The sequence below is a fragment of the Chamaea fasciata genome, unplaced genomic scaffold, assembly GCF_029207755.1.
Source record: "Chamaea fasciata isolate MVZ Bird 193981 ecotype frontalis unplaced genomic scaffold, bChaFas1.0.hap1 SCAF_25, whole genome shotgun sequence".
Taxonomy (NCBI): Eukaryota; Metazoa; Chordata; class Aves; order Passeriformes; family Sylviidae; genus Chamaea; species Chamaea fasciata.
The window spans coordinates 2245963-2266477 of NW_027094110.1; the positions used below are offsets into that span (position 1 = coordinate 2245963).

A 20515-nucleotide genomic window follows, 5' to 3' on the forward strand; every position below is an offset into this window, starting at 1 on the left:
AAACCCTGGGAATGTTGGGATGCATCCTGAGGAGTCCGAGGGGCATCGCTGGGATTCGGGTGGAAAACTTGGATTTGTGGGATTGGGAAATGAGGAAAACCAACCCCCAGCCACGGGATTGTGTCGTTTTCCAGCCGGGAATGCGGATCCTGGAAGGAGCGAGAGCGGCAGGAGCCGGCCCTGGGCGCCCCCTAGCGAGCTCCGCCTTGCCCAGCAGCGCCGATCCCAAAAAACTGCGGGAAAAGGGAGAAAAATCCCGCTTGGAATTGCCACAGGGTGGGGAAGGTCAGAGGAGAGGGGATTGGGCTGGACAACAAAGGTCCAGATCCAGAGGGTTTGCTGCTGCCATTCCCGAGGGATTCGGAAGACATTGGAAGGGGAAAAATCTGCCTGGAAAAGAGGAAAAATTTTTCTAAAAAGGGGGAAAAAATCCGCCTGGAAAGAGGAAAAATTTTTCTAAAAATGGGGAAAGGTGTGCCGGGAAAACGGGAAAACTTTTCCTAAAAAAGAGGGAAAAGTCTGCCTGGAAAAGGGGAAAAAATCTGTCTGAAAAGAGGGGAAAAATCTACCTGGAAAGGGGGAAAATCTACCTGGAAATGGGGAAAAAATTTGCTTGGAAAGGGCAAAAAAATCTGCCTGGAAAGGGAAAAAATCTGCCAGAAAAGGGGAAAATTGTGCCTGAAAAGGGGGCAAATGGGGCCTCAAAGGAATTATTTTATCCTTCAAAAGTTGGTGTTTTGTCTTTAAAGCCACTTTTCACTCAAAAATGAGGAATTTTTTCAAATCCTAAAGGATAGGTGAGGGCAGGAGGAACATCCCAAAATATCCCAAAGCTGCTGGAACTGAACCCTGCTCGACTGGTGACACCGAAGAGATTTCAACATATAAAAAAAAAGAGAACAAACAGAAATTAAAGAGCCCCCAAAAAAGAAAACAAAATATAACATTATTATTATTATTATTTTTCCATCTGATTTGTGACCTGAGAGGTGTGGATTAAAAACACGGATTTATTTCCCCAGCTGGGAGAAAGGAATTCTTCACCCTGCCGACCTTTAACAATAAAAAAAAACCCCCAAAAAATCAGGAATAAAGTTCTTTTTCTTCTCTCCCAAAACAAATCCCCTTGCCCTCCCCCACCATAAATATTTATTCGTATTTTTATCCCTCAGCTCCAAAGGAATTGCACAAGTCAGGATTTCTGGGAAAAAAAATTAAAAAGAAACAACAAAACATTCCAAAAGTCACAACTTCACCCAAATCTTCCGTTCTTGGTCAGGAGAAAGAAGCCCAGACCGGGCTGAAATTGGGAAAAATTCCATGCTGGGATTTGGATCTCCAGGTGATTTCCACGGAAAAGCGGATTCTTGGCGGGATTGAAATCTTGGTCGTCTTTGGTTTCGCTGGCTGAGCTCTGGGATTCGGGGTTGAGTGCAAAAAATCCTCATTTTGGGGGTGTTTTTAGGGGCAGAAGGTGCTGCCATCCCATAAAGATCCCGGTGATCATCTTGATCTCCTTCCTGCACACTGAAACTGGGATTTGAGTGCAAAAAAATCCTCTTTTGGGGGGTTATTTTAGGAAGATCCCGATGACCATCCTGATCTCCCTCCTGCACACACTGAAACTGGGATTTGAGTGCAAAAAAATCCTCTTTTGGGAGGTTATTTTAGGAAGATCCCGATGATCATCCTGATCTCCCTCCTGCACACACTGAAACTGGGATTTGAGTGCAAAAAAATCCTCTTTTGGGGGGTTATTTTAGGAAGATCCCGATGATCATCCTGATCTCCCTCCTGCACACACTGAAACTGGGATTTGAGTGCAAAAAAATCCTCTTTTGGGGGGTTATTTTAGGAAGATCCCGATGACCATCCTGATCTCCTTCCTGCACACTGAAACTGGGATTTGAGTGCAAAAAAATCCTCTTTTGGGGGGTTATTTTAGGAAGATCCCGATGACCATCCTGATCTCCCTCCTGCACAAGCTGAAGTTGGGATTTGAGTGCAAACATCCTGATTTTGGGGTCGCTTTAGGGGCAGAAAGGTTTCCCTACCCTATGAAGATCCTGATGACCATCTTGATCTCCTTCCTGCACACGGGGCACGGCGATCTCTTCTTCTTCAGCATCCTGGCGCACCTGAAGCAGGCCACCAGGTGAGCAGTCCTCCCGTGGACAATATTCCCATCCCGTGGCCTGTGCTGGCACAGGAAGCAGGGGTTCAGCAAGGTTTTGATGCTCTCCATGGATTCCACCTCCTCCTCTTTTTCCAGCTGGCCAAAATCCCGTTTTTTCCCATCCCTGGCCAAATCCAAGGATTCCAGGGAGCTGCTGGGATCCACGAGGAGGGGTTTGTTCTCCGCCAGGAAAAGGTGTTTGGGTTGGCCAGGAGGAGCTGAAATCGTCCTCCTGCAGTCTGGGACGTCCATGCCTTCCTCCCGCTCCCGGTTTTCCATGGAATCGATGTTGGAAAGGGACAGGGAATGGGGCAGTTTGGGGCAGTCCAGGTACCAGTCCTTCCGGAGGGCCCAGCAGCGGTAGCAGTACCTTTTCCCTGGAGAGTTGAACTTCCTGCATTTGGAGCATTGCCAGCAATCCTGAAGGGATTGAAAGGCAGGAAAATAAAAATTCCGGGGGGGAAAAAAAAAAAAACTTGATTCGTTTTTGGGGGGTATTCCTCGTTTTTAGCCGTGGGGGAACAGCAGGAAGGAAACGTCGTTATAAAAAAAATTCGTTTATAATTTAGAAAATTCTGCTCAAATTATGAAAATGCTGCTAAACCCAGTCAAATTCTGCTTAAAACCACTGAAAAATCAGCTAAAATCCACATTTTGTGGTTTGGGATGGATTCATCCCGGATTTCTCCCTGATGAATTCATCTCCTTCCTCCCTCCCAGCCCTCTGGAAAAATCCAGGCTGGGGCAGTTGATTTTTATTGGATTTCATGAGAATTTTCAATCGTTTTCCCTCAACATTCAAGCGGAGAGCGCCTGGAATTTGGCAGGAATTTGTTTTCCAGGCTCACCCATCATTTACCAGCTGTTGAATGAATTAATAATTAATAACCTTAATTATTAATTAATTCTCCCACAGAAAAGGGCAGGAGCTGCCCAAGTGCAGAGCCAGGACTCAGCTATCCAAAACCAGGGACATCCCCATTTATCCTAGGCTGGAAAATTCTGCTAAAACCAGTAAAATTCTGCTTAAAACCACTCAAAATCAAATCAAATTATTAAAATTCTGCTAAAACCCCACTCAAAATCGAATCAAATTATTAAAATTCTGCTAAAACCCCCTCAAAATCGAATCAAATTATTAAAATTCTGCTAAAACCCCCTCAAAATCGAATCAAATTATTAAAATTCTGCTAAAACCCCACTCAAAATCGAATCAAATTATTAAAATTCTGCTAAAACCCCACTCAAAATCGAATCAAATTATTAAAATTCTGCTAAAACCCCACTCAAAATTGAATAAAATTATTAAAATTCTGCTAAAACCCCACTCAAAATCGAATCAAATTATTAAAATTCTGCTAAAACCCCCTCAAAATTGAATAAAATTATTAAAATTCTGCTAAAACCCCCTCAAAATTGAATCAAATTATTAAAATTCTGCTAAAACCCATCAAAATTCTGCAGTTTTTGAGTGATTATAAAGTGCTATTTAGGATTTCCAGGTCCCTTCCAAGGACAATCCTCCAGATTTCCATCCAGAGGACACCATGGGAATAAAATCTTATTAAAAACCTTATTAAAACCTTATTAAAAACCTTATTAAACCAGACCTGGGTACCAATATAACTTCACCCAACCGCTTTTTTTTTTTGGGGGAACCCAGAGGAAAAAAGGAGTTTTTCCCAGCCCAAAAAGCAGCAGCAGGGGTGGGATGAGCCCTCCCAACCCCAGGTGATGCTGATCCCAAAGAAATTCCCACCTCAGAAGCGGCTTCTGTGTCCGTGTCGTCACTCAGGCACTGGGAATCCTCCAGCTCGTCCAAGCACACATCCTCAGGCACCTGGAATTCCGGGGAAACATCATCCGAGGGTGGGAATGTTGGAATATTCCTCAGTTGGCACTTACCTGCTGCTGCACACCCCAATTCAAGGATTAGATCATCACCCTGCTCGTTAAATCTCTTCTAAAAGCGAATTCAAAGCCATTTTTGGGGGGTTTTTTTTTTGCAGATTTTGGCGCTTTTTTTGCCGGTTTACCGTGATCGGATTTTCCTCTTTGAGCCTTTAGCTGGACTCGATCTTTAAAAGCCTTTTCCAAACCCAATTCCAGGATTTTTGATTTGTAACTCTGGCAGCTGTTGGTTACAAACCCACTCAAGCTGCCGCCGCTGCGAGAAGTTTAACTCGTGAAAAAACCGATTTCCTGGCCTTGAAAATCTGAATTTAAAGCAAAGCCCAAAGCACCAAACACACGGGGAAGGGCGACAACCTTTTCCGAAGAGGGTTTAAGCCTCTGCATGGGAACAGAGGCAGCTTTCCCAAGGGCAGCAGAGCGCCGGGGGATGAATTCAAGCCGAGGTTACCTTGGTGTCCCCTTGCGTCACCTCCTCACAGTCCAGCACCTCCACCCTGAGGCCAGCACTGCCCTGCTCCAGGGGACACTCGTTGAGGAACCACAGGTCATCCGTGGTGTCTGAAACTATGGCAGTGTCAATGTCCTGGGGGGGGAGAAACGAAATCCAGGAGAAACCATTGAGGAGCAGCTCCGCGTGCAGAACCCTCTCGCTTTCCTCTCTCCCACGGGCTCCAAAGCCCCGGGCACTCCAGTGCCCCCTCGGACATCTCTTCTCAAGATTTCTCCCTCAGAGGTTCCCCCTTCCCTAATTCCCACCTCACAGGATCCCCATTTCTAACCCTTCCCCAATTTCCACCCCACAGAATCCCCATTTCTAACCTCTCCCCAATTCCCACCCCACAGGATCCCCATTTCTAACCCTTCCCCAATTTCCACCCCACAGAATCCCCATTTCTAACCTCTCCCCAATTCCCACCTCACAGGATCCCCATTTCTAACCCTTCCCCAATTCCCACCCCACAGGATCCCCATTTCTAACCTCTCCCCAATTCCCACCCCACAGGATCCCCATTTCTAACCCTTCCCCAATTCCCACCCCACAGGATCCCCATTTCTAACCTCTCCCTAATTCCCATCTCACAGGATCCCCATTTCTAACCTTTCCCCAATTCCCACCCCACAGGATCCCCATTTCTAACCTTTCCCCTAATTCCCACCTCCCAAGTTCCCTCTTTTCCCAATTTCTTCCCCCTTTTCCACCTTCCACCTCCTTCCAGCTTGGCCACCAGCCTACAAACATTCATCCCAATAAAAAAAAAAGAGAAACTCCTGAATTCCAGGCCCCTGTGAGGGAAGAGTTTGGTGGATTTAAAACCACCAGAAGGGGAAGGCTGGGACAGACCCACACCGGGAAAAACCTGAGAATCCCGGAGTGGGGAATGGAAAAAGAGGAAAAAACCGGAATATTTGATTATCCTGGAAGCCGACAGAGGAGAGGGAAAGGACAAAGAGGCGTTCTTGGAAGTGGTTACACACCTGGTTGGTCTGGATGTCCGTGGATCCGTTACTCCTGGATTTGTAATTGCTTCTGAGATTCCCTAAAAACCACCAGGGCAGCCCGGCCACGTCCCACTCCTCAAACACCAAATCCACCTTGGGCTTTTTGCTTTCAGCGAGGTTTTCTAGCAAGTCTTTGTCTGCAAAGAGCCAAGCAGAGTCCAAGTCGTTGGCTAAGAGAAAAAATTAAACCCAAATCTGATTTTTTTAAAAATTATTTCTTGCATTAGACTGAGAGCTTTGGGGTTTGGATTGGCACAAAAAATTCCCTGCACGGGTCAGGGAATATCCCAGTGTTTAAGATTTCACCGCAGAAACACAAACGCTGCCCGAGGCAGCCCTGGGTGGGTTCCTTGAGGGATTTAAAAAACGCAGAAAGGACGGCTTGGGAAATTCAGTTTGCTGCTCCTGAATTCCCAAGAAATGGGGATTCATCCTCCCCGTGCTCCAGTTTGGGATCCCAAACTGAGCCCTCTGGATTCCAGGATCACTTGGCATCTCCCTCCCTCCTGTGCCTGGAGTTTTCCGAGGCTGGTTTGGAAATCCAGGGAATTCCCAGCTCTCCCATTTGAAGCTGAAAACAAGGAGCTGCTTCTCCAACCGAGGTTCCTTCGTAGAACAGAATAAAAACGGGAAAATTGCTCCCAAAACATCTGAAATCTCCACGAGTGACCCAGCAAAAAAAAAAAAAACACCCACTGGGGGGAAATGTCAAAATATGACAGATCCACCCCAAAAAAAAATCCCAATTTTTGTTCAACTCCCTGCTCGGTTTGCAGGGAACGCCTGCAGCCAGCCCAGGCTGGGTTTTGTGCTCTCAGGAGCTTCCTTTGGGAAGGGGGATGGATCCAAGGATAATTCCAGCTTTTCAAACACCCTCCAGCAAGGCCTGCGAGGTTTTCTTTTCCGTGGCACTGCTCGATGTGAGACAGGATTTGGGGGGGCTTAACCTGCCACTGCATCCACGGCGTCCGTTCACGAGGCAGAAAATGAGAAACCACCCGTGGCGAGCTTGGCGATTCCTCCGCCCTTAGCACCAAGGGTTGGAAGGATTCGACTCCAAACCAGGGGATTTGGGGCTTTTTTGAGTCTCCCAACTCCCTCCCTCCAGCTGCTGAGTGTCCCACAAAGAAGGAACGCAGGGAAAAATCTGTCCCTCACCTTCACAAGCGTCACACTGGCGCGCTGAGGTAGCGGGAGCAGAGGTTTTGCTGTCACCCTGCAGGATCCCAGAGTCAGATCCTCCCTCCTGGCCGAGCTGCAGGAAGGAAAAAAGCAGGAATTAGCCCAGCAGAGCTTGCAGGGACAAGGGGATGCAGCACTTCCATCCCCAGGCACCAGCTGCAGGATGAGAGCGAGCAGGCAGGAAGAGGAAATAAATCAGAATAATAAAAGAAAAACCAAAACCTACCAACTACTTTATCTTTCAAGCCTCTCTGGAATCAGCACTAAGAACCAAGGAAAAATCTTCAGCTTGGCAAAAAAAACCCCAAAGCTGGTTTGTTGGTTTTTTTTTTTTCCCTGCAGTAAAAGCCATTGTGTGACTCTCTGACACCTCCCACCCCCCAAACCACAGCCGGATAAAACTTTGGAAGCGCCAAGATTTTTCCTCAGTTTTCCACCTCTGCTGGCAACAAACCCTAACCAGGCACAGTGAATTAATCACTTGGCAATTCCTAGCGGGAGGAAAAAAGTGGGATAAAAAGCAGGAGAACAAGGCTGGAGAAGCTGAGGGCTGGAAGTGCTGCACCCCAGGAAGAAAAACACGCTCAGAGACTGGCACTCTGTCACGAGGAGAACAGAGAAGGGTGGCTCTGTCCCTGCTCTGTGGACTCCAAGAACTTTTTTTTTTTTTGGGGTTGAATTTTAGGGGGGGGGGATTTTGATTTATTTTTCTCTCTCAGGAAGGCGAGGAGCAGCAAAAATGAAGAGGAAAAGCGAACAAAAAAGTTTTGGCAGTCCACCAGGCAGAGGGTACAGAGAAGGGGCGGCTCTGTACAAGAAAAGAACCCACCGGGCGGTGGGGGTTACCTGCAGCTGGTCTGGGCTGGGCTTAGCGACGCTCTGCTCCTTTGGGAGAGTCTGTGCAGCATCTGCAGATGGCAGGTAAAACACAAGGAAAATCCTTCCCTGGAAAGGGCCACTCGCACACCACACGGGGCTCGGGGGGAGCAACCGACCAGCCGCGCTTGGCAGAGCTCGGGGGGGTCCTCGGGGGTGGGCGGGAGAAGCAGCTGGGGGAAAATTCAGAGGGTTCTTCCCAAAGGGAAAAGGGCTTCTGCCTCCTACAGACATCCCAAAGTCGGATGATTCTCGCCAAAAGGAGAAACTATTCTCCCAAATCCAGAATATTCTTCCCAAAGGGAAAAGGGATTCGGTTTCCTACGGCCATTCCAAATTCAGAATATTCTTCCCAAAGGGAAAAGTTATTTTATTTCCTACAGCCATTCCAAATTCAGATCATTCTTCCCAAAGGGAAAAGTGATTCTATTTCCTACAGACACTCCAAATTCAGACTATTCTTCCCAAAGGGAAAAGGGATTCTGTTTCCTACGGCCATTCCAAACTCAGACTATCCTTGCCAGAAAGAAAAGTAACTCTATTTCCTACGGCCATCCCAAATTCAGAATACTCCTCCCAAAGGGAAAAGGGATTCTGTTTCCTACAGACATTCCAAATTCAGATTATTCTTCCCAAAGGGAAAAGGGATTCTGCCTCCTACAGACATTCCAAAGTCGGATTATTCTTGCCAAAAGGAGAAGTTATTCTTTTAGCTACAGCCGTTCCGAAATCAGAATATTCTTCCCAAAGGGACTTTTGGCTACGGCCATACCAAATTCCGAATATTCTTCCCAAAAGGGAGAATTATTCTATCTCCTCCAGCCATTCCAAAATAAGGGGGAAATGATTCTATTTCCTACAGCCATCCCAAATTCAGATTATTCTTCCCAAAGGGAAAAATGATTCTATTTCCTACAGACATTCCAAATTCAGATTATTCTTCCCAAAGGGAAAAATGATTCTTTTTCCTGCAGCCATCCCAAGCTCCAGGGCTTTGCCACAGGAATTCCTGGTGAGTTTGAGCATCTGTGGATCTGTTACTCCTGGATCTGGAATTGCTCCTGAAAACCACCGGGGCGTTGTTGGATTTCCCCTCATTTCCCCCCGAGTTTCCAAGGCACAACCAGGAAATTCCCACACTTTGCAAAGAGCTGCTTTTCCAACTGAGAGAATAAAAAAGTGGAAAAACGGGGAAAGAATCGCTCCCAAAACATCAGAAATCCGCAGGAGCAAGAAATCCCCGTGGGGGAAATGTCAAAATACGACAGATCCACTCCCAAAAATATTCCCAATTTTTGTCAGCTCCCTGCTTGGAATGACTGCAAACCCATTCTTTAAACACCAGGATTCCAGAGGGAATCCCATGGAAGGTGAACAGGGGGAATTTTAAGGGAATTCTTGAGGATTCCTGCTCTTCCTGAAGGGTTTGGGTATGAGGAATGAAGGGAAAAGAGGGGGGAAAAGAGGGGGAAGAAAGGAAAATTCCATGCACAGAGCTGGACACAGCTGGATCCAGCTGAAGCTGCTGCTCCTAGGAGTTAATTAAAAGGTCGAGCTAAATTAAGAAGAATCCAATTAGCAGGAATCTTCCTGAGCCTGGCTCTGAGCAGAGAGAACAGGAGATGCCAGGCTGGCTCCTGCCTGCTCCCCTTTTAATTGAACAGGAAAATTCCCTCCTGGATGAGGCAGATTCCCAGCAGGAATCACACAGGGATGGGGAAAGAGCTGAAAATTCCACCTGAATTTCAAGGGGAGCAAAATTTAAATGGAATGAAATTTAAATCTATCGCCAATCCCCGGTTTTCTCTCCTGCTTTCAGCACCTTCCAGCTGCTGGGATTTCAGGGAGACTCATCCTTCCCAAATGGGATTTTCAGGGAGTGAAAAGAGAAGATATTCCAGGGGCTGGAAGGTTTCCTCCTGGAGTTGGTGTATTCCAGAAAAAAACCAGCTTGGAGGGGAGAGGGTCCTAAATGCAGCTGGGGCTGGAGTCAGGCTGGAGGAAAATGGACAGGGAAAGGGGAAAAATGGGACAAGAGGGAGAGAAATTCGAAAAGGGGAAAAATTAGGAAAGAAAAGGGGGGAAAAATTAGGAAAGGGGGGGAAAAAGGAAAAAAAAAAAGGGGGGGAAAGTCAGGAAAGAAAAGGGGAAAAATGAGGAAAGAAAAGGGGGAAAATGAGGAAAGAAAAGGGGGAAAATGAGGAAAGAAAAGGGGGAAAATGAGGAAAGAAAAGGGGGAAAAATTTGACAAGAAAGGGGGAAAATTAGAGAAGAAAAGGGGGGAAAACTAGGCAGGAAGGGAAAAATTAGACAAGGAAGGGGGGAAAAAATTAGCCAAATCCAGTAATTCCTGTGCTGGGCTGAAGGGAAGGGAAACAGCTGGAAAAGGGAAAGAAAACATCCGGAAAAAGGAAAACAGCTGGAAAAGGGAAAGAAACCAGCTGGAAAAGGGAAAGAAAACAGCTGGAAAAGGGAAAGGGAAGGAAAACGGCTGGAAAAGGGAGAGGAAACCACTCCCTGTGCACTCCAAGGTCGGGTCTGCCAAGCTCGGTTGGTTTGGGTCCCACTCACACTCAGCCAGGTCTAAGTCAGGCCGAGGAGCAGCTTTTCCTGAGCCAGGCTTAAAGCAAGGCCAGGCCTGGCCCAGGAAAAGGGGAATGCTCAGCTCTGCACACACACAGCTCGGGCTGGGAGCAGGGACAGCACTCACACAGTGTTCCTACGGCTAAAAAACTCCACCTGGGACTCAAAAGATCCTTCCAGAAAATAAAATCCCAATTTTCTTGAAAAGAATCTTCTGGTTAAGAAAAAAAAAACAACCAACAAATCCAAGGTAGAAAACAGGATCCTTTAGGGCCAAGTTTGGAATTTTAGTTTCAATTTGCGATTTCTCCACACACGTGCCTGAGCCCTGTTAAAGGTTTAAATCCATTTTATCTGCTTAAAAAGTGGGAAATGTGGCCCAAAATTCCACAGCTGTGGATTAAATCCATTTTATCTGCTTAAAAAAATGGGAAATGTGGCCCAAAATTCCACAGCTGTGGATTAAATCCATTTTATCTGCTTAAAAAAATGGGAAATGTGGCACAAAATTCCACAGCTGTGGATTAAATCCATTTTATCTGCTTAAAAAAATGGGAAATGTGGCACACAAAGTGCACAGCCCCGCCAGTGGAGTTTATTTTCCCCAGTCCCATACCAAGAACTGGTTTTTAAGGAAGCCACCTCAGCTCAGATTAATTTCAAATTAAGAATTTCTCACTTTGATGGAGTTTGAGTTGATTCCTCCCACGAGCTGGGGAAGCTGCAAAGTTCCAGATCAAAACCCTTGCAGGACTTTCAGCACTCTTAGAGATGATCAAATTACAAACTGAGGTGTTTTATCACCCTTAGAGGTGAGCAAGTTATAAAATGAGGTGGTTTATCACCCTTAGAGGTGAGCAAGTTATAAAATGAGGTGGTTTATCACCCTTAGAGGTGATCAAATTATAAAATGAGGTGACAGCAAAGATTTGCAGCTCTGAAGGTGAAAAAAATTCCAAGAAATCATCAAAAATTTGACTGAGGACGGATTTGAATGAAGAAAGGGATAATTCAGGATTTAAGCTGGGGGTTTCTGGCATCACTCAAACAGCTCCTGGCACACAGAAAAGACACAAAGTCGGAGAGGTTTGTCTGGAAAAGCTCCTGGGATGAGTTTATTGCTGCTGCAGGCCACTTACCACCGGCACAAAAACCTTTCTGGAACGTCCCAACCTACCTGGGAGGGCGGCGGGGCTCAGGTTCCTCTTCAGCATCTCGTACACGGGGCTGGGGGGCAGGAAAATCCTCGTCACACACAGCCCAGAACACCACAAACACCTCTGTTTTTAAATACATTCGCCTATAAACTCGTTGATAAAGGAGTTCGTAAAATTAAATAATTCCAGAGAATATTGGTTTAGGTTAAAATCAATTTTTAAGTGAAATAATTCACTAAAATACGAGCGAAAACAAAACGAACGTTTAAATTAAGTAATCGAACAGAAGATGATTTAAAACGAATTTTTAAATGAGACAATTGAAATATTGCTTAAAATGAAATGAAAGGTGTCTAAATTAATTTATGAATGAATAAAATACTTATTGGTATTTTAATATTGTATCTCTTATATATAATATTTTAGGAATAATGTTTATGCATAACATAAATAGAAATATGAATATAAAACAACTATAGTTCTATATAATATTCCTATTTTCTATATAATATTTCATATTATTTAGATAATATAAAATTATTTATCATTTTTATTAGGAAATGGAGGTTTTTCTTCCAGAAAGATCTCAAAAAAAAGGGTTTTTTTTTTTCCACTAGAGAGACCCCAGAAATCACTGAAGTGTTTTGGTTTTTCTAGAGATCTCAAAAATGAGAGTGATTTTTATCTAGAGACCCCGAAACCAGGGAATTTTCCCCTAGAGACCCCAAATCCAGGGAATTTTCCCCTACAGACCCCAAACCCAGGGAATTATTTCCCTAGAGACCCCCAAAACCAGGGAATTTTCCCTAGAGACCCCAAATCCAGGGAATTTTCCCTAGAGACCCCAAAACCAGGGAATTTTCCCCTACAGACCCCAAAAACCAGGGAATTATTCCCCTAGAGACCGCCAAAACCAGGGAATTTTCCCCTAGAGACCCCCAAAACCAGGGAATTTTCCCTAGAGACCCCAAAACCAGGGAATTTTCCCCTAGAGACCCCAAAAAGCAGGGAATTTTCCCCTAGAGATCCCCAAAAAGCAGGGAATTTTCCCCTACAGACCCCAAACCAGGGAATTTTTCCCTACAGACCCCAAAAAGCAGGGAATTGTCCCTAGAGACCCCAAAACCAGGGAATTTTCCCCTAGAGACCCCAAAAACCAGGGAATTTACCCCTAGAGACCCCCAAAACAGGGAATTTTCCCCTCGAGACCCCAAAAAGCAGGGAATTTTTCCATCCCACCAGCGCCACCAGCAGCTTTTCCAGACAAAACCGTGACTTTCTCCCCTTTTACCTGGGATCCTTGACAGAGAAGCTCTGCAGTCCCAGCAGCTCCCCCAGCTCGTCTCCGCCGCAGTGAACCAGGTGCTGCTGCCTCTTGTCGTAGAGCTGCCGGCCCATGATGTACTGGCCCAAAAAATGCATCACCTGTGGGCACAGGGTGTTCCCTCAGCTCCCCCAAATCCTGGGAATTCCGCGGGGTTTGGGGGCTGGGGGGTTCCAGGGGATTTGGGGCGGGGGTTGGTGAGGAGGGGGATTGAGGTGGAGGATGGGGAAGTTGGGGTTTAAATGGCGTTTTCCCAGTTCAAAGTGGGACTATCCCAGTGACTCCAAAATGTCCCCAAAAAGTGACCCTGAAGTGCCCAAAAAGTGACCCCAAAGTGGCCCCAAAAACTGACCCCAAAGTGACCCTGAAGTGCCCAAAAAGTGACCCCAAAGTGGCCCCAAAAACTGACCCCAAAGTGACTCCAAAGTGCTCAAAAAGTGACCCCAAAGTGTCTCCAAAAACTGACCCCAAAGTGCCCCAAAAGTGACTCTGAACCATCCCCAGAAAGTGACCCCGAAATGCCCCAAAATTGACCCCAAACTGCCCCAAAAACTGACCCCAAAGTGCCCCAAAAACTGACCCCAAAGTGTCCCAAAAACTGACCCCAAAGTGACTCTGAACATCCCCAAAAACTGACCCCAAAGTGCCCCAAAAACTGACCCCAAAGTGCCCCAAAAACTGACCCCAAAGTGCCCCAAAAACTGACCCCAAAGTGACTCTGAAGTGCCCAAAGAGACCCCAAAGTGCCCCAAAAGTGACTCTGAACCATTCCCAGAAAGTGACCCTGAAATGTCCCCAAAACTGACCCCAAACTGTCCCAAAAAGTGACCCCAAAGTGCCCCAAAAACTGACCCCAAAGTGACTCTGAACGTCCCCAAAAAGTGACCCCAAAATGTCCCCGAAAACTGACCCCAAACTAACCTGAAGTGCCCAAAATGTGACCCCAAAGTGACTCTGAACCATCCCCAGAAAGTGACCCTGAAATGTCCCCAAAACCTGACCCCAAAGTGCCCCAAAAAGTGACCCCAAAGCGCCCCAAAAAGTGACCCCAAGGTGTCCCTTCAGGAAGAAGGGCCCATTCCCCAGGGAAGGGAACGAAGGGGTGAATCCCAGCCCAATTCCCACAAAAGCTCCGGGATAAATCCCGGGATTTGCTCCCACCTCTTTGAGGGTGAAGGTGTCGCCCTGGGCACCCGCAGCCTGCAGGATCCTCAGCAGGGGGACTTTGGGAATCACCTGCAAGGCACAAAATCAATGATCCCAACTCCAAACATTCCCTCAACTGCCTCAAAAAACACACAAAAAACCCCCCCTGAGGATGGATTACTAAAGGAAATTAAATAGAATTTAAATATTTTAAATTTAACACAATTAAGGTGAAAAAAGCGCCAATATTTGGAGGGGAATAAAATAAAAAAAGCTGGGATATTTTATGTAAAAAATCCAGCACAAAAATAGCCGTAATTCCGTATTTTTATGTCCTTTTTAATGGATTTTTTTTTTCCCCCTTGAAAATATTCTGAAATCACGGACGTGAAAGAGAACAAATCCCAAATTTTTAGGATAATTTTTTTAGGAGAAATTTTGAGGATTTCAATATATTCTGGATTTAATTAAAAAAAAAACCCCTCCGCTCTGAGGAGGAAATAACACCAACAACTGATAAGGATGAGGGAAACTTCGCTGCTAATTAGCTGCTAATTACCTGATTGGCCTGCCCCAGGGTGATCCTGCAGGAATTCCCGGCTCCTGGGTGTTGGCTGGAATTTGGGAAGCTCATCCTGGCAGTGAGGAGCTGCTCGAGCACCCACCTGGGAACGGGATTTCGGGTTAAAACCGATCCTAAAATCACATTTTTAACCCTGGCCCGGGTTCTTCCCGCCCTGTGCTGCTCCAGAGGGTTGGCAAAAAACAATGGGATAAAAAATTATCCCGGAAAAAGTCGGAATGGGGTGGTCAGGGTGGGGTTGGTATCCATGGAAAGGGGCAAAAATCCCTCTGGAGGTGGAATTTGGGGACACTGGGCTGGGTTTGCTCATCCTAAAGGTCTTTTCCAACCCTAAAGGTTCCAGGATTCCCGGCTGGGTTGGATTTCCTGACCCCAAAAGTCTTTTCCAACCCTAAAGGTTCCAGGATTCCCAGCTGGGTTGGATTTCCTGATCCCAAAAGTCTTTTCAACCCTAAAGGTTCCAGGATTCCCAGCTGGGTTGGATTTCCTGATCCCAAAAGTCTTTTCCAACCCTAAACTTGATCCTAAAGGTCTTTTCCAGCCCTAAAGGTTCCAGGATTTCCTAAACTGGGCTTGCAGATTCCAAAGGTTTTTCCAACCTTAAAGGTGATCCCAAATGTCTTTTCCAACCCTGAACATTCCAGGATTCCCAACTGGGCTGAACTTGCTGATCCCAAAAGTTTTTTCCAACCCTGAAGTTGATCCCAAAGATCTTTTCCAACCCTAAAGGTTCCTGGATTGGATTTCCTGATCCCAAAGATCTTTTCCAACCCTAAAGGTTCCTGGGTTGAATTTCCTGATCCCAAAGATCTTTTCCAACCCTAAAGGTTCCTGGGTTGGATTTCCTGATCCCAAAGATCTTTTCCAACCCTAAAGGTTCCTGGGTTGGATTTCCTGATCCCAAAGGTTTTTTTCCAACCCTAAAGGTTCCAGGATTCCCAGCTGGAATCATACGAGATTTCATCACTTCCCAGTTAATATTTCCCTAATTTTTAACCTTTTTTCCGATGAAAAAAAGAAAAAAAAAAAAACCAAAACCCCAATTAAACCGAGCTGGATTTACCCACCTTGACTTTTCCTCTCAGGAAATATCCTGGAACGATTATCCCGGGATTTTTTAAATTTTTTTTTCCTCTGGGATAATTCCCGGGAAAGGCTCAGGAACGTCCTGAGGGAATGTTCTAAACTCAAGTTTTTATTTTCTAAAAAAATAAATTAAAAACAACCTGGCTTTTTGCAAAGCCCGCCCAAGGGAGGGACCCAAAGGGGCTGAAAATCACCTGGAAAAAAAGGCAAAAAATGGGATTTTCTGTCCCTCCCCTTCCCTGGAAAAGGGATTCGTTCCCTCGGGGTTGAGGGAATTGAGTTTCAACCTTTTCAGCGCTGATTTTATCACTCCAAACCTCCCGGTTTTACAGACAAATAAAACCGGGGGAATTTCATTTAAAAAAAAATAAACCCGGGGGAATTTCATTTAAAAAAAAATAAACCCGGGGGAATTTCATTAAAAAAAAAATAAACCCGGGGGAATTTCATTTAAAAAAAAATAAACCCGGGGGAATTTCATGCTCGGCCAGGCCAGAAATTTGGAATATTTCCAATTCCTGCCGTTTGGAAATATCCCAAATTTCGCTCGGGAAAAAAAAAAAAAATCCCAAATTTTCACCAGAAAAGATCCCAAATTTCACTCGAGAAAAATCCCAATTTTCGCTTGAAATATCGCGACTTTCTCCGGGAAAAAATCCCAATTTTCACTTGAGGAAAAAACCTCCCAATTTTCACTTTCCCAACCCGAAATAAATTTCCAGGGAGAGGAAATTTTGAAGTGCCGAATTTTTTTTTTTTTTTTTTTTGGGGGGGGGGGGAAGGGACAAAGGAAAAAAAAAACCCCAAAACCTCGAGAGGAAACGGTGAATCACAATTCGGAGCAAATTTTCCACTCCAAAATTACACAAAAGACTCATTTCTCTCTTCCGATGACTAAAAATTCCACTATGAGACATTCAAAAAAACCCCCACCTAAAAAAAAAAACCAACCTAAAAATATCAACTGGCCGAAAAGTCAAATAAAAACTAACTCAAGTTCAATTTAAAGGGGCAAAAAATCAGGTTTTAAATTCTATTTCGTCCTTAAACCCGGTTCAAATTCGTTTTTAAATTCTATTTCGTTTTCAATTCGTTTTTCGAGGAGTTTTTAATTTCCGTTCAAAGCAGGGCGTTGGGTTCAGGTGACTGATTTATTTTTTTTCCCCCCCCAGCTTTCAAATAAAGGAAAAGATTGAAAATCAAGTTGCAAGTTGAGATTTGGGGGAAATTTAGGTAATTTCGGGTAAATTTAGGTAATTTTGGGTAAATTTAGGTAATTTAAGGGGTAATTTTAGGTAATTTGGGGTAAATTTTAGGCAATTTAAGGGGCAATTTTAGGTCTTTTGGGGTAAATTTTGGTAATTTTGGGGGTAATTTTAGGTAATTTGGGGTAAATTTAGGTAATTTTAGGTAATTTCAGGTAAATTTAGGCAATTTGAGGGGTAAATTTAGGTATTTTTAGGTCTTTTCGGGTAAATTCAGGTAATTTAAGGGGTAAATTTAGGTAATTTGGGGTAAATTTAGGTAATTTAAGGGGTAATTTTAGGTAATTTTGGGTAAATTTTGGTAATTTTAGCTATTTTCAGGTAAATTTAGGTAATTTGAGGGGTAAATTTAGGTATTTTTAGGTCTTTTCGGGTAAATTCAGGTAATTTAAGGGGTAAATTTAGGTAATTTGGGGGGTAATTTCAGGTCTTTTCGGGGAAATTTAGGTAATTTTCGGTATTTTTAGGTAAAACAGCCCTGAAGGGGAGGATTTAAACAGGCGCTGTTTAACCCTTTTAATTAAATATTTATATTTATATTTATGTTTATATATTATGTTTATATTTTATATTTATATTTATATTTCGGACTGAGTTTTGTGGCCGGCTGGAATTTTTGGGGGGGGGCTGTTCTGCCCCCCAAAAAAAAAACCAAAACAAAACAAATCTGCCTCAAACCGCAAATAAAAGATAACAAATTAAAAAAAAAAAATAAAATAAAAGATGTGTAACTTTTGGTTTTGTTGCGAAATGTTGTGAAACGGGGAGGGAAAAAAATCAATTCGCAGTGAGGAAAAGGGAGAATCTTTATTTCTGTTGAATGAGGGGGAAACCCGAGATTTCCTCGGGCTTTTTGTGACTTTTGGGGCATCGATTCCAACCAAGTTCCCGGAGCGAGGTGATTTGGGGTTTATTTCTGGTTCGCGAGGGGGAAATCGAGTTTTTCTCGGGGTTTTTGTGAGTTTTGTGGGATCCATTCCTCAGGTTAAGGAATTTACGAGGGGTGGAATCGTGGAATTAACAGGGTCGGAAAAAGCCTTAAAATTCATCCCGCTCCTCAATTTCCACAATCCCAAACAGGGCTCGGGCATTCCAGGGATATTCCGTGGGAATTCCATGCCAGGTGTGGGAGAAATCTGGGAATTTTTATCCCCAAATCCCCGTTTCCCTGCCCCGGCTCAGCCCGAAGCCATTCCCCCTTCTCCCCCCTCACAGCAAACATCCGCCATCCACCTTTTCTCGCCGGCTTCACAATTCAACCAACCCCCAAAGTTTCCCTTTTTCCAGGCGGGACAATCCCGATCGTTAAAAAAAAAAGTTGATTTAATTAAAAAAAAAAAAAAAAAAAAAAAGAAAAAAGAAATAAAAGTTCATTGCCGCTCAGGCCCCTCCCGCCGGCGCCGCCCCCTCAGCACCGGGTTCCCCCGGGTTCCCCCGCGTTCCCCCGCGCTCCCCCGCGCTCCCCCGCGCTCCCCCGCGCTCCCCCGCGCTCCCCCGCGCTCCCCCGCGCTCCCCCGCGCTCCCCCCGCGCTCCCCCGCGTTCCGTGCTCACCCTACAGCCGCTCCATGGGCTCCGGGCCGGGCTGGGCGAGGGGAAGGAGCCCCTACAGCCCCTCAGGCCTCCGCGCCTCCATTTTAACGGGGTTCCTTCCCCCGGCGGCCAACATGGCGGCGCGGCCATAGAGAGGAGCGGGGGCGCGCTGCTAGAAGGGCCGGGGTGAGGGCGTGGTGCTGTGGCGCCACCCAGCGGCGGGGAGGACCCCGGCGGTGCCTCCTGGCGGCCGCTCAATGACTCAAACAAAATGAAATTAGTAAAATAAATGTAGAATAGAAATAAATAGCATAAAATCAAATAAATAAAATAAGTCAAATAAATGTAGAATAGAAATAAATAGCATAAAATCAAATAAATAAAATAAGTAAAATAAATGTAGAATAGAAATAAATAGCATAAAATCAAATAAATAAAATAAGTAAAATAAATGTAGAATAGAAATAAATAGCATAAAACCAAATAAATAAAATAAGTAAAATAAATGTAGAATAGAAATAAATAGCATAAAATAAAATAAATGAAACATAAAGTTTAAAAGAAGTAATATCAATATACATAGAAATAAAATTAATAAAATAAATAAAATGAATATAGAATAGAAATAAATAGCATAAAATAAATAAAAGATAAGAAATAAAAGAAGTAATAGAAATATAGAGTATAAATAAAAGAAATAAAATAAATATAGAATAGCAACAAATAGCATAAAATAAAAAATAAAAGTAATATAAATATAGAATAGAAATAAAATAAATAAAAGAAATATAGAATAGAAATAAATAGCATAAAATAAAATAAATAAAATAAGTAAAATAAATGTAGAATAGAAATAAATAGCATAAAATAAAATAAATAAAACATAAAAATTAAAAGAAGTACTATCAATATACATAGAAATAAAATGAATAAAATAAAATAAATATAGAATAGAAATAAATAGCATAAAATAAATAAAAGATAAGAAATAAAAGAAGTAATAGAAATATAGAGTATAAATAAAAGAAATAAAATAAATATAGAATAACAACAAATAGCATAAAATAAAAAATAAAAAATAAAAGAAGTAATATAAATATAGAATAGAAATAAAATAAATAAAAGAAATAAAAGAAATATAGAATAGAAATAAATAGCATAAAATAAAATAAATAAAACATAAAAATTAAAAGAAGTAATATCAATATACATAGAAATAAAATGAATAAAATAAATAAAATAAATATAGAATAGAAATAAATAGCATAAAATAAAATAAATAAAACTTAAAAAAATAAAAGAAGTAATATAAATATAGAATAGAAATAAAATAAATAAAATAAATATAGAATAGAAACAAATAGCATAAAATAAAATGAAACATAAAAAATAAAAGAAGTAATATAAATATAGAATAGAAATAAAATAAAAAAAATATAGAATAGAAATAAATAGCATAAAATAAAATAAATAAAACATAAAAAATAAAAGAAGTAATATCAATATAAAATAGAAATAAAATGAATAAAATTTAAAAATTAAAAAAAAAATAACAGAAATATAGAATAGGAATAAATAATAGGAATAAATATTAAAAAGGTAAAAAAACCCTTTAAATTTAAAAAAAAATTCTTTTAAACTTTAATTTAGAAAAGAATTAAAATCATAATAATAAATGCATAAAACTATATATAATAAATACTAAACACTATAAATACTAAACAATAAATACTAATAGAATTTTGTGTCACGTAATATTTTGCGTCACGTAATATTTTATGCGAGATGACAAATTCCGATAAGTAAAGTTCAACAATAATGATTGCTGATGAACATCAGCGAAAATCATAAGAAAACGCCTGGGAAAAAATAATAATCTCCGGTGGGGATGTTCTTTGCTGCAAGATTTTGGTGTTTTTCCAGGTCGGCGGGGCAGGCAGCAGGAGCTCCCTGAGCCAAGGGCGCCCCGGAATGAATTACCGGGCCCCGAGGGTGGAGGAAATCCCAAAGTCCGCGTTGTGGCCGGGAAAACGGCGCTGAGCCGGCGGAATGGTCGAGGTTCTTGTGTCCCAGAGGTGAGCTGGCTCCCTTTAAATACCCAGCTGGACACCGGGGTGTTCTCCTGGAGGTGGTAGTATCCTCTGGGAAATCCACCTGGGCGTTGGAATATCCTCTGGGAAATCCACCTGGGC

At 43.2% G+C, this 20515-nt stretch overlaps 1 protein-coding gene across 1 annotated transcript; it reads right to left on the minus strand.

Moving 5' to 3' along the window:
• Nucleotides 1-910: 910 nt before the first annotated feature.
• Nucleotides 911-18473, minus strand: MDM4 (MDM4 regulator of p53). The gene is made up of 11 exons (XM_066203710.1): nt 18345-18473; nt 14418-14523; nt 13874-13948; nt 12680-12813; nt 11409-11458; nt 7619-7680; nt 6749-6845; nt 5567-5727; nt 4539-4673; nt 3936-4016; nt 911-2596 (listed from the first exon to the last, which is right to left on the minus strand). Exons 2-11 carry the CDS (start codon nt 14490-14492, stop codon nt 2051-2053), a joined length of 1416 nt encoding a protein of 471 aa, XP_066059807.1. The 5' UTR covers nt 14493-14523; nt 18345-18473; the 3' UTR covers nt 911-2050.
• Between the last annotated feature and the right edge of the window lie 2042 nt (nt 18474-20515).

Coding starts and splice junctions, on each gene's coding strand:
- MDM4 (XM_066203710.1), bottom strand. CDS start 14,492: ATGAGCTTCCCAAATTCCAGCCAACACCCAGGAGCCGGGAATTCCTGC. Junction 5,728..6,748: donor CCAGTGTGACGCTTGTGAAG/GTGAGGGACAGA, acceptor GGCTCTTTGCAG/ACAAAGACTTGCTAGAAAAC. Junction 2,597..3,935: donor ACACAGAAGCCGCTTCTGAG/GTGGGAATTTCT, acceptor CAATCCCTTCAG/GATTGCTGGCAATGCTCCAA.